The sequence below is a fragment of the Syngnathus floridae genome, chromosome 8, assembly GCF_059516105.1.
Source record: "Syngnathus floridae isolate MCC-2025c chromosome 8, RoL_Sflo_1.0, whole genome shotgun sequence".
In the NCBI taxonomy this organism is placed as follows: Eukaryota; Metazoa; Chordata; class Actinopteri; order Syngnathiformes; family Syngnathidae; genus Syngnathus; species Syngnathus floridae.
This window is the reverse complement of record NC_142420.1, coordinates 16022925-16036772: the sequence shown is the minus strand read 5'-3', so window position 1 is coordinate 16036772 and position 13848 is coordinate 16022925. Positions and strand designations below refer to the sequence as shown.

At 42.0% G+C, this 13848-nt stretch overlaps 1 protein-coding gene across 6 annotated transcripts in view; it reads right to left on the bottom strand.

The window, feature by feature from the left end:
• The window catches only part of ifngr2 (interferon gamma receptor 2), a 100477-nt gene that overhangs the window by 65830 nt on the left and 20799 nt on the right, over positions 1-13848 (bottom strand). For 5 of the 6 annotated variants that reach the window (XM_088383308.1, XM_088383309.1, XM_088383306.1 and 2 more), the window contains exon 2: positions 5551-5860. The exons of the other annotated variant lie outside the window; for it this stretch is intronic. In XM_088383308.1, the coding sequence (XP_088239434.1) occupies positions 5551-5722 (172 nt within the window). In that variant the 5' untranslated portion in view covers positions 5723-5860. The remainder of the gene's footprint in view (positions 1-5550; positions 5861-13848) is intronic. 6 annotated transcript variants of the gene reach the window in all.

The window sequence follows — 13848 nt, the reverse complement described above, 5'->3', positions numbered from 1 at the left end:
GAGAGCTCCATGGCAGAGGACCGGGCGTGCGTAATGGCCATGTCCGAGCCCCATGCACCGTTCGCAGACAGCCACTCGGCCGAGCGCCGGCCCCCGACTCAGTAGAGTAGGACCGGGCGTGCGTAAAAGCCATAATAGTTTTTCAAACCTTCTATGTCACTCCAAATCCTTAATTCCTTTAAACTCTTTGTCCTCCGTGTCACTTAGAAATGATCACCGCTAATGATGCCGGTCTTCCTTACGTGGGTCGCGCCGCGCGGTGCCACTGACGTCACTTGAAATAGTAATCCATTGGTACATCACGGTTCTCCAAACTTTCTTTCTGCTGCTCGATTACTGTTTTCAGCTGCATATTTTACAACTTGAAGTTTGTAACTTGCAAAATATGACTTTCTTTTTGGTGCCATTTTTCTTAAGCCCACCCAGTTGATGAGTCACGGCCAACGGTGAAATTTAAAGAGCCCTCATCCAGTTTCGTCTGAAAATATATTTTTTTTCAGATGTAGTTTTTTGTTTTGTTTATTTGGTTGTTTTATCAAAGACAAAGTCTGCTTTATTGTCGATTTTTTTTTCATATACCAAGACACACAAAGAGATTGAAATTACGTTCCCACTATCCCTCGGTGAGATAGTACACATATGCATACAAGCAACACAAAAAAACCCAAGAAGGCATAAACAATGAATAAATAAGAGTGTTGAATAAATGATAAATAAACAAATAATAATAAATAATAATAATAATAAATATAAGAAATAGTAATCCATTGGTACATCACGGTTCTCCAAACTTTCTTTCTGCTGCTCGATTACTGTTTTCAGCTGCATATTTTACAACTTGAAGTTTGTAACCTGCAAAATATGACTTTCTTTTTGGTGCCATTTTTCTTAAGCCCACCCAGTTGATGAGTCACGGCCAACGGTGAAATTTAGAGCGCCCTCATCCAGTTTCGTCTGAAAATATAATGTTTTTTGGTTGTTTTATCAAAGTCAAAGTCTGCTTTATCGTCGATTTTTTTTAATATACTAAGACACACAAAGAGATTGAAATAACGTTTCCACTATCCCTCTGTGAGATAGTACACATATGCATACAAGCAACACAAAAAAAAAAGAAGGCACAAACAATGAATAAATAAGAGTGTTGAATAAATGATAAATAAACAAATGGAGCAAGTGTACATACAGCAGACAGTGGACTTGGATATGGTGCTTTAAAGTGTTAATTGCTTTATTTGATGTTTTCTCTATTTTTTATGTTTTGAATATGTTCAAGATAAAGATATAAAAGCATGTTAAGTGATCAACTATACTAAAAATAACATGGGAAGTGGTCAACTATACTTTTAAGTGATGTCTTAATGATCAAGTAAAAATTTGTGAAAATTTGTTCTGGCGAACAAGATGGACGAACTGCTGCTCCTCACTTCAAGGAACACGGACTTCAGCAGATCCGCCGCGCTGTGTTTTGTTGAAACGTGGCTTAGCGAACGAACCCCCCACCACGCCATGGAGTTAGCTGGGTTTTGGCTAACGCGTGCAGATCGCAGTGCGGAGCTCTCCGGAAAATCAAAGGGAGGTGGTCTCTGTTTCTACATTAATGAACGTTGGTGTACCGATGTCATGGTGTTGAAAGAGTTTTGCAGCCCTCTCCTAGAAACACTTTTCATAAACTGCCGGCCGTTCTATTCACCACGGGAGTTCTCCTCAATCGTCATGGCGGCTGTTTACATCCCACCACACGCACGTGCGAGTGAAGCCACGCAGATGCTGGCTGACCAGGTGACAGACATGGAGAAACTTCTACCAAATTCACTAATCATTGTTCTGGGTGATCTTAACAGGGCGAACCTCGCACACGAACTCCCCAGATACAGACAGCACATAACGTGTCCCACCAGAGGGGCACAGACACTGGACCACTGCTACACCGCAATTAAGGATGCATACCACTCTGTGGCTCGTGCAGCTTTAGGACTCTCGGACCACTGTCTCGTTCATCTGATCCCTGCCTACAGACAGAAACTAAAAACTTCTAAGCCTGTGGTGAGGACTGTCAGGAAGTGGACAGTGGAGTCAAGGCAGAACCTCCAAGCCTGCTTTGACTGCACCGATTGGAGAGTTTTTGAAGCTGCAAATTCAGACTTGCATGAACTCACTGACACTGTCACATTATACATCAGTTTTTGTGAGGATCTGTGTGTGCAGACTAAGACCTTCTGCACGTACAACAACGACAAACCTTGGTTTACACCGAACCTTAGGAGGCTGCGCAAAGTCAAGGAGGAGGCCTACAGGAGCGGCGACCGGGACCTGTTCAAGCGGACCAGAAACACACTGAACCGAGAGGTCAGGAAAGGCAGGAGGTGTTACGGGGAGATTCTGGAGACACACCTCTCTGCCAATCCTGATCCCTCAACAGTGTGGAAAGGCCTTCAGAGCATCATGGGCTTCAAGAAACAAACCCCCCGTCCTGTGGAGAGCCCAAGGCTCGCTAACCAGCTAAACAGGTTCTACTGCAGGTTTGATCGGTCCTCCCACACAACGGGACCTCCTGCAGCACAATCCACATACTCACCTCCCCCCACAGCTGCTCTGTCCACACCTCCATCACCGTGGTCACCGACTCTCTCTCTTGCAGAGGCCGCGCCCGCACTCCAGATTCGCGAGGAGGAGGTGTGCCAGATGTTCCGGAGACAAAAGATCAGGAAGGCACCGGACCCAGACGGCGTGTCACCTTCCTGCTTGAAAGTCTGCGCTGAGCAGCTGGCGCCCACCTTTGCAAGGATCTTCAATCGTTCCCTGGAGCTGTGTGAGGTGCCCGCGTGCTTCAAGAGCTCCACCATCGTTCCAGTGGCCAAGAAGCCCGCCATCACAGGTCTGAATGACTATAGACCTGTTGCACTGACATCTGTGGCCATGAAATCTTTCGAGAGGTTAGTGCTGAACCACCTGAAGGATGTCACGGGCCCCCTGCTGGACCCCCTCCAGTTTGCCTACCGGGCAAACAGGTCGGTGGATGATGCGGTCAACATGGGACTGCACTACATCCTGCAACACCTGGACACCCCAGGAAAGTACGCCAGGATCCTGTTTGTGGACGTCAGCTCGGCGTTCAACACCATCGCTCCTGACATCCTCCAACAGAAGCTCATCCAGCTCGCGGTGCCTGCCTCCACCGGTCAGTGGATCACCAGCTTCCTGACCAACAGGAGACAGCGTGTGAGGCTGGGGAGTATCACATCTGAGACCCTGACCACCAACACTGGAGCCCCTCAGGGGTGCGTCCTCTCCCCACTGCTCTTCTCCCTCTACACCAATGATTTCTCCGCAAGTGACTCTTCTGTGAAGCTCCTGAAGTATGCAGACGACACCACTCTCATCGGACTGATCCAGAACGGTGATGAGACTGCGTACAGACAGGAGGTGGAGCGGCTGGTCCACTGGTGCAGCCAAAACCACCTGGACCTGAACCCGCTCAAGACCGTGGAGATGACAGTGGACTTCAGGCGAGGCCCTTCACCACTTTCACCCCTCACTATCCGCAGTAATACTATTCTCTCATCAGACACCTTCAAGTTCCTGGGAACCACAATCTCTCGGGACCTGAAATGGACCGGCCACATAGACTCTGGCCGGAAGAAGGCCCAGCAGAGGCTGTACTTCCTGAGACAGCTCAAGAAGTTCAACCTGCCGCGGGAGCTGCTGAAGACCTTCTACACTGCCATCGTCCAGTTTGTCCTCTGCACCTCCATCACTGTCTGGTTTGGATCGGCCTCCAAACAAGACAAGCACAGACTGCAACGTACAATAAGGACTGCAGAAAAGATAATTGGAATCAACCTCCCATCTATCCAAGACTTGTACCTGTCCAGGACCAGGAAACGTGCAAGTAACATCTCAACAGACCCTTCGCACCCAGGTTGCAGCCTGTTTGAACTACTCCCCTCCGGACGCCGTTATAGAGCTCTGTACACTAAAACCAGCAGACACAGAGACAGCTTCTTCCCCCAGGCTGTCGCTCTGATGAACTCACACCACTCTTAGAGTCTCAGAGTCATTACTGTGCAATAACATCCACACCTTTTTTGTCTACACTGTTTGTACTATGTGTCCTCTCTGCATCCATTGCAGCCTGGTCTCCTAGAAGAGGGACCCTCCCATCTGTGGTCTTTTCTCAAGGTTTCTCATTTCCCCTAGCTGGAGTTTTGAGTTTTTCCTTGCCCTCTTGGGAGTTTAAGATCAGGGAATGTTTGAGAATATCTTTCGTTCTTCACATGTCCTGAGTGTTGTTGTTAGTCACCTAAATGTTGAACAGAGGCTGTGATTTACCGAAGTCAAATTCCTTGTTTGGCATGCTCAAACATGGCGAATAAAAAACTCTTGAATCTTGAATACCAGGCATTCCACACATACCAATGAGGTCATGCATTCTTCTCACTACGATGAGGTAATGCCAGTAGAGCCGACGAGCCTATAAAAGCTTGTTTTCGGACGAGAAAAGGGCTCTCCCTCATCAGTGGGTACTGCGTGCTGCCCGCGAGCCCAGAACGCCTTTAGACGAAGATAGATTTTTCATTCTTTTTGAGATTAGACCAAACTCTACGAAGATGAATTTCTAGAGTCTTCGACTTGGACTTTGTCAAATTTTAAGCTTACAGATATGCTAGGAGAAGGGGACCTCGGGGCTGCAGAAAGGGAAATGCCATTTTTAAGGCGTTGTCCCCCTCCTCAAGGCCAGCCTATCTTTTTAAACAAAATTTGTATTTTTGGAATAAGGAAAACTGATCAATCAACTTTAATTCCACCAAAAAGGCATACAACTTGTCTGCATTCCCCTGTTGTACTGTTCTGTATTTTATAATCGAGAAAACTTCGAGACTGAATAATTTTGCTGTATTGAGATTAGTGAGTGGAATTATTGTTGTTTGTTCGAACTATTGAGACTTGTAATTCTTTTTCTTGCTTATTATTAAATTTCTTCTGAATCCTTAATTCAGTTATCGATTATTTTGTATTAACTATGTTGAGCATGGTTTTAAATGGAGTAATTAGAACTTTAAATTTTCTTTATTTCCCAGTCAGTCAGTTTTTAAATCTGTTCAATTATTATTAAAGTGAAGACAGCTTTAATCCTTAACATCAGGAATTGTCAGATCTGGTTATCTTAAGCTCAGCTAAGGGGAGTGCGCGCTACTGTAAATTAATGAGTTCTCGCGGTTTTAACAGAGAGCTTAATTTATCCGAGATTTAACAAGAGCCCCAAATCATTTAGGAAGATAGCCATTGTAAAAAGGGCGCGGTCATCCTGACGCCATGTCTCGACCCTAGTTATTCTACACAAGCGTTGCTTGACTGAGGGATTGGCGTCCTAAAAAGATAAGATTGATTCCTTCAGAATTAATTTAATAGAGACGGACGGTTAGTACTCGGACGAATGTCTTCGGATACCCGGCTTATTTTACTCTCGTCTCCCCATGAGAACAGCATTAGAGCGCGCAGGGACAAAGGAGAGTTTTTCACCCTTTAAACGGAGAGCCGGTCGCTTACGTTTTGATTGATTGCGGATTTGACGGCTTCTCCAAGATCTCCTCATCCGACATCTTCTTCTTGCGTACTTTGTCCTGAGGGCGGGGCCTTTTCCGCACGATCCAATCATCGTGCTGGTGTTCCTCATGGGTGGGGCTGGCAGCTTGTCCTCCACCTCCCTGTTGTCGCACATTTTCTGTTCCTTTTGTCTGATGGCTAAAGTGACTCCGCCACCTGTGTTACTTCAGCCTGCTGCCCCAAGCCCGGCACGTTCGCGACCGAACCGGCCAAGGTGGGGTTTGTCCTGCCCCACTTCATGGGCGAGGCGCGGCTGTGGGGAACAGCCGAGTATGAGAGGCAGGTGAAGGTGATCACACTGATCATGGGCAGACACAGGAGGGGAGGGGCGAGTACACAGAGACGCAAAGAGAAACCATGACAACACTAGCACAAGGAAACGAACGGAGATGGGTTGTGATAATATCTTGCACAAGTCTCGAAAAAACGTTGAGAAAATATTGACTCAATGTTATGACTCCATATATATTAACGAATCCATATGTAGTAAAGTGTTGTTCCATTAGCACCATACATAACATCCCTCCTGTTGAGGCATGGCAAGGCCCACTTCCGTGTTAATATGTTACGTACGTCAGGCACGTTCTCAGTTCCTTGTTTGTGTTTATGTAACGTTAGCATACCGTATTGTTCAGCCTGTTGTTGCCTATTCATGTCTGTTCTTGGTGTTAAATTTTGTCAAATAGAATTACCCCTAAAATGCGACTTGTACTCCAGTGCGACATACATATGTTTTTTTTTTCCATTACTATGCATTTTATGGCTGGTGCGACTTGTACGCCAGTGCGATTTACATATGTTTTTTTCTACTTTATTATGCATTTTATGGCTGGTGCGACTTGTACTCCAGAGCGACTTATAGTCCGGAAAATACAGTATTGTGTATTGAGTAAAAGTGGACTTAATTAGCATAATAAAGTAAAATGTATAACCGATGACGTCGCAGTTATTCTCCTCAATAAACCTGTGTAACTTTAACAGTCAATGTCAGAAATCATTAAGAGTTAAGCACTGCTTTTGCATACAAGTGTAAGAAACATGACAAAGTTATTTATCTAATTACTGATTGATTCTTGGTTTGTGACGTGTAAGCAATATGTTAACGAAGAACAACACAGTAAATGGTTTTGGATCTTTTACATTTCATCTTGAAAATATATTAGATTGTAATTGTTTTAAAAAAAAATTCTAATACAGTGTTTCTCAACCTTTTTTCATTCACGGCACACCTTTTCATTGGAAAAAATCTCAAGGCACACCACCAACAAAAATCTGTTAAGTGTTACACCAACTTCTATATTAAAATCAGTTATGTTACAACGGAAGACGTAAAGTCCTATTCCTATATATGTATGGAGAGTCGAATAATTGAATACAATTAAACATTAAATATTCTTTAAATTGTATTTCTTTTTAAATAAAAGTGACAGTTTTTAAAAAGGTTTTAGACAGTGTAAGGAATAAATTTTTAAAAGTGATTGTGATTAAAATCCAAAAGAATCCACATGACTTTGTTTACTGATTTAGACTAGCTCCATAAATATTGCGAAAATAAGAACAAAGTCACTTTTAAAGACACTCTGCTGTTCTGACAGCAGCTGAGTGACTATCACAGTCGAGGTGTCTCGACTTGACTGTGTATTTTATGTTGGTGAAAAATGAACAATCCAGGTTCTCCGGTTGAACTGCATGCTCTGATTTCCATCGGACCCCAAGCCGTCATTGTGTCACTGTTAGCAAAAGCACACAGCAGCACACACATAAACTGAATATGTGCCGATGCAATACAATCAGACCGACACAACATGAAATGTCAAGATTCTCCGATTTGTCACGCATGCATGATTAGCAAGTGGCTGACCAGGCCTTGCGCTAACAGACCAGTGGTTTGGCGATCCTGTTTACATTGCGCTCCGTACTTAATATTGGATGATTTCCCACGGCACAGCTGAACATCTCTCACGGCACACCAGTGTGCTGCGGCACAGTGGTTGGGAAACACTGTTCTAATATATTAGATTGCAAATGTGTATGGAATTATAGATTGAATTGAAGATACTAAAATGCTGACTGTGTTTCCACTGTTCAGTAACTGCTGTGTGATGGTGAAAAGGAATTAATTCAGTGTGGCAGCATTTTATTGAACCAACACCAGGGAAAGCCAAATGCACAACTTGCAATGGACTGGTGAGCCTGAGAGGGGAAAAGGTTAAAAAGAAAAACACAACAAACATATGAGGTCAACTGATGTGCCACCACCTACAAAGATACACAGAGAGATAAAGAGGAAGCTGCTGCCTCAACAGCAAATGTATCTCAGCTAACTATTGCAGAAATGTTTGATGCCCAATGTAAATGGCATAACTCTGATCCTAGGTCAAAAAAAATTACACTTGAATTACAGAAATTACAGATTGCCACAGACACTCAGCCATTCACAATAATCTCAGGTATGGGTTTTCAGAGGCTGGTTGGTGGAATTGAGTCCAGATACAATTTACCATATTTTCACGACCAAAGGGCGCACTGTACTAAAAGGCGCAGTCTCAGTTATGTGTGCCATTACTGTATTTAACACACACACAGGGCGCACTGCATCATAGGCAGCATGCATGCCATGATTTACGGTAAACAAACAAAAAAAACATCACGGGTGCAAAAAAGTGAGTTCGCTTGTACTTTACTTCTTCACAACATCATTGATCATTATTACATGTACATAGATCACGACATACACAGATACACAGAGAGAAAAAGAGGAAGCTGCTGCCTCAACAGCAAATGTATCTCAGCTAACTATTGCAGAAATGTTTGATGCCCAATGTAAATGGCATAACTCTGTTTTTGATTGATTGATTCACTTTCATTCATGATCTATGTACATGTAATAATGATCAATGATGTTCATTTTATTGGCATGAAGAAAAGGGTCCCCAAGTGAAGCTAAGTATAAGCTTATATAACAGAGCCCAGACAGACGGACGAATGCACAGACAGACACTCATCATACACACATACAGACTCTCAACCCAGCTAACTATGGAAATATGAATTTAAATATACGTAGGTTTGTAAAAGGTGGCTTCAGAGATGGGTTTTAAAATTGGAGATAGAGAGAATGACCTATAGGACTTCATCCATTCTGTTCCAAATCTGAGATCCTCTACTTGCCACACTCATACTGGTGCGCACATATCTGCGGTACTTCCCTAGGATCTGCCTTTTACCTCGCGTCTGATGGGAATGCTGGAGTCTAGTGATGGGGATAAGACTGCACAGCATATGGTTTCTCTTGTTCACAAACTGAAACATGACACATGTATTCTGAAATTAAATCAGATCAGGTAGTCTTAATAACTCAAAATGGTGGAAGAGAGGGAGGGATGGAGAATTAAACTCAGACCAAGACAGAGCCCCAATGACTTTCTTTTGTAGAGAGTGAATTTTTTTAAGGTGACTAGAGAAGGTGTTGCCCCATATAACATTGCAATAGTTGAGATGAGGTTCAAATAGAGTTTTATATAAAATCAGGAGTATTGACTGAGGGAGGAAATGTCTGACTTTGTAAAATGAATCCAGAAATTTTTATAATTTGGATACGAGGTGATCTATGTGACATTTAAAATTGAGCGAGTCATCTATGAAAACCCCCAGGAATTTTGTAGCATTGACTCTTTTAATTTCTTCCTCATTCATGACAATTTGGCAGTGATTTATGTTTTTAAAATGTTTATTTAAATTAAAAATAATGTAATACGTTTTACTAGTATTTAAAGACGATTTATTGCATTTGAACAAATCAGCCACTTTAGTTAGTTCTGTATTTTCAGAATCTTGCAAAATTGCAAGACTTTTGTGTGATGCAAATAAGTTAGTATCGTCAGCAAAGATAATTTTGTGAAAGATTGTGGAGGAATTTACAAAATCATTTACCGTGTTTTCCGGACTATAAGTCGCTCCGGTGTATAAGTCGCACCAGCCATAAAATGCTCCAAAAAGTGAAAAAAAAAACATATATAAGTCGCTCCGGAGTATAAGTCGCATTTTGGGGGCAATTTATTCGACAAAATCCCACACCAAAAACAGTCATGAACGAGCAACAACAGGCTAAACGATAGCAACAACAGGCTAAACGATAGGTATGCTAACGTAACAAACACCAACAAAGAGCTGAGAACGGGCCTAACGTAACATATAGAGTGATTAAGGACAACTATTACATCGATCGTTCGATACGATAACAACAGGCTAAACGATAGGTATGCTAACGTGACAAACACAAACGAGGAGCTGAGAAAAGGCCTGACGTAACATATAGAGTGATTTAGGACAACTATTACATAAATAACATGTTTATAAAACCATCGGTGTCACTCCAATTCATTAAATCCATCGATCGTTCGATACAATAGCAACAGGGTAAACGATAGGTATGCTAACGTGACAAACACAAACGAAGAGCTGAGAATGGGCCTGACGTAACATATAGAGTTATTAAAGAAAACGATTACATGAATACATGAATAACACGTTTATAAAATCATCGGTGTCACTCTAATTCCACATTTCCCCTCCTCAAAGCGGTCATTAATCTTTACGATAAGATCAATCATTCCGATAGATGTCGTACTCTTTTTTTTTCTGAAACCATACTGGGAAGGAACAAGAATATTCAGCATGTCTAGGTATCCACTTAGTCTATGGTACACAACCTTCTCCATCACTTTAGAACACATATGTCAGAGTCAAGGCCCGCGGGCCACATCCGGCCCGCGAGAAGGTTTTTTACGGCCCCTGGGATGATCTTGATTTATTATTAGAACCGGCCCGCAGACCGCAGCAAGCCGGCAGCCCGCAGATCTTTTACACGCACCAATACTACATTTCCCACAATGCAACGGTGACGCACCGAGCAGTACGCTGCTTCATTTCAGTGTTTATTATTAGCACAGCAGTCGTCAGCATAACTGTAAAATTAACTTTCAGATACCCATCAAAAATGGCAAAAAGGAAGGTGGACACTGAGAACCGGGAGTTTCAAACAAGGTGGGAGTCGGAGTATATGTTCACGGAGGTAGCAGGAAAACCTGTGTCTTCTGTGTGGAGAAAGTGTGGCGGTACTGAAAGAGTATAATCTGAGACGACATTATGAAACGAAAGACGCGGATTATTTTTTTCTTTGAAGTAAATTTAGCCCACTTTTGCTAAAATAGAAAGTTTAAAAGTCAAAGTTTAATATTTGTTTTCACGGCATGTTACTTCTCCTTGAGGAAAGTGTTGTTTTTGATTAATAGATTTTTGCACTTTATTTTATTGTATTTCAATCCAATTATATTTTAAAAATATTTCAGTTGCGTGGATGATAGAAAATTGCTATTATTTTTTTCTTTGAAGTAAATTTAGCCCACTTTTGCTAAAATATAAAATATAGGTTACTGATGGTGCCTTAAACAATACAGGTTTCTTTCATTTAATGTTCATGTTATGGGATTTTTATATAAAGGAAATTTGTCGTTTGTGTCTGTTGAAAATTAAAGATTATTGACAGAGCCATAAGAAAATATTGCTTTATTTATCTGATCATGTTGGAATATATTTGTTAGGTTTTCAGTAGGTTCAATTAGGTTCACTAGACTATATGCGTCATTTAAAAAAATTTCAATGAACATTCGATCAGTCCGGCCCTCGGCTTGTAGCTAATTTTTTTATTTGGCCCTCCGTCCATTTGACTTTGACACCCCTGCTTTAGAACAAACTGATAAAATAGAAATCGGTCGGTAGTTGCTCAGGTCATTTTTGTCTCCTGTTTTAAAAATTGGGATGACCTTATATATTTTTAACTTTTTGGGTACAGTCCCAGTAAGCAGGCAAAGATTAATATAATGGGCCAAAGGCTCAACAATAATGTGCGCAATGGCTTTTATCATTTTAGATAGTCCATCAACGCCAACAGTATGTGAACTCTAAGTTAGAGATTAATTTAAAAAGTTTAGTATCATCAGTAGGTGTCATGTAAAAGGAATGAGCGTGATTACCAGTGAGAAATTGTTTAAAGGATAATACTTGTGGTTGGCTAATTTTCTTACTGAGGTTTAGACCTATTGAGGTGAAATAGTCATTGTAATTTTGTGCTAGATTGGCAGTGGTGTAATCAGCATCGGGGAACGTAATATTTTTTTGCCTCCTGTTTAAGACTTCATCTAGCACCCTCCAGGTCTCTTCGCTGCCCCCCTTCGATGCCTGTAAGAGCTGTATGTAGTGTTGTTTTTTTGCTTTTCCTTATGATTTGTGTAAGTTTATTTTTTATAGGAGATACATATATTTGTTTTTATTAAGACTACCATATTTTTCGGACTACAAGTCGCGTTTTTTTTTCATAGTTTGGGTGGGGGGGGCGATTTATGCTGAGGAGCGACTTATATGTGAATTTTTTCACAAATTTTCAAAATTAAAATAAAAACAAAGGGAAACCGCGATAAACGAACCGCGATGTAGCAAGGGATTATTGTAATTTAAATTTCAAGTGACGTCAGCGTCACAGCGCAGCGGTTGTTTATATAAAGGACAAAGATTCGATCACGGGATGACGAAGATGACGAAGGCCCCCACGCACTACCGGCATCATTAGCGGCTTTGTTTGTAAGTGACACGGAAGACGAAGAGTTTGAAGGATTTAATGATTTAGAGTGACACAGAAGGTTTGAAAAACTACCATATTTTTCGGACTAAAAGTCTCTCCGGAATATAGGTCGCATTAGCCATAAAATGCACAATAACGTGAGAAAAAACATATAAGTCGCTCCGGAGTAAAAATCGCATTTTGTGAGAAAATCCAACACCAAGTACAGACATGAACGAGCAACAACAGGCTAAACGATAAGTATGCTACGTGACATAAACACAAACGATGAGCTGAGAAGGGGCCTGACGTAACATTCAGAGTTATTCTAATAACTATAAATAAATATATAAATAAATAAATATATGTTTTTTTTTCACGTTATTGTGCATTTTATGGCTAATGCGACCTATATTCCGGAGCGACTTTTCGTCCAAAAAATATGGTAGTTGGATTTTTCAAGTCGTGTTTGTACAGACTATTTTTACGTCTGATGGATTTTAGGATTCCCTGTGTTATCCAGGGGCTCTGGAGAGTAGTACTGCACTTTATAGTCCCTCTCAGGAATGGTGATGCTCATTGAATCTTGAATAATCTCGAGTAAACGGTCAAATGCTACATTCAAAGTCCTAGAAGCGTAAACTGGAGCCCAGGACTTAGTTTGTAAATAAAGTTAAAGTTAAAAGTTAAAGTCCCAATGATTGTCACACACACAACTGGGTGCGGTGAAATTTGTCTCTGCATTTAACCCATCCCTGAAGGGAGCAGTGGGCAGCAGCGGTGCCGCGCCCGGGAATCATTTGGTGATCTAACCCCCCAATTCCAACCCTTAATGCTGAGTGCCAAGCAGGGAGGCAATGGGTCCCATTTTTATAGTCTTTGGTATGACCCGGCCGGGGTTTGAACCCACAACCTTCCAGTCTCAGGGCAGACACTCTACTACTAGGCCACTGAGATGCACAGCAAGACGTTGTAACGTTCTTACATTTACAATTTTAGTATTTATTCTCGTGATTGGAGGTGAAGACCGCTTACCTGAGCCCCAAAATAATATAATGGGACAATGATCTGTAATATCAGTCTGTAAAACAAGTTGGGCAAGTTTGCCATCTGTCATGCCAATTTCCCTCGTCATTGTCTCATAGTTGCCACGTTGGTCTTCGGCAATGATTTACAGGAAGCTTGAATTGTGCCTCGTAAGCATGTCACTTTGTCTATGCCATTTTAGAAGGTCCTAATGCTGTTTTCTTTGCACAAACGATTGTATTCATTTAGCAATGGCGGCGGAGGTGCGTACGCTACGTGTTGCGTGAAGTCCTCTGATTGGTTTATCGCCCCCATCTACGTTCATCATATTACGCCTGTTTATTACGTCTCTGTGTGGCGGAAGCCACACAAAACAACTTAACAGACTTGCACAAACGGTAGTATTTATTTATCAATGGGGACGGAGGTACCTACTTTGCACGGACGATAGTATTAATTACCAATGGTGGCGGAGGTACGTATTCCTCTACGTGTCACGTCCAGTCCTCTGATTGGTCTACAGCCCCGAACTACGTAAAACGTAGTGTCCTCTGATTGGTTCATCGGGTGCCTGTATATTACGTTTCTGTGTGGCG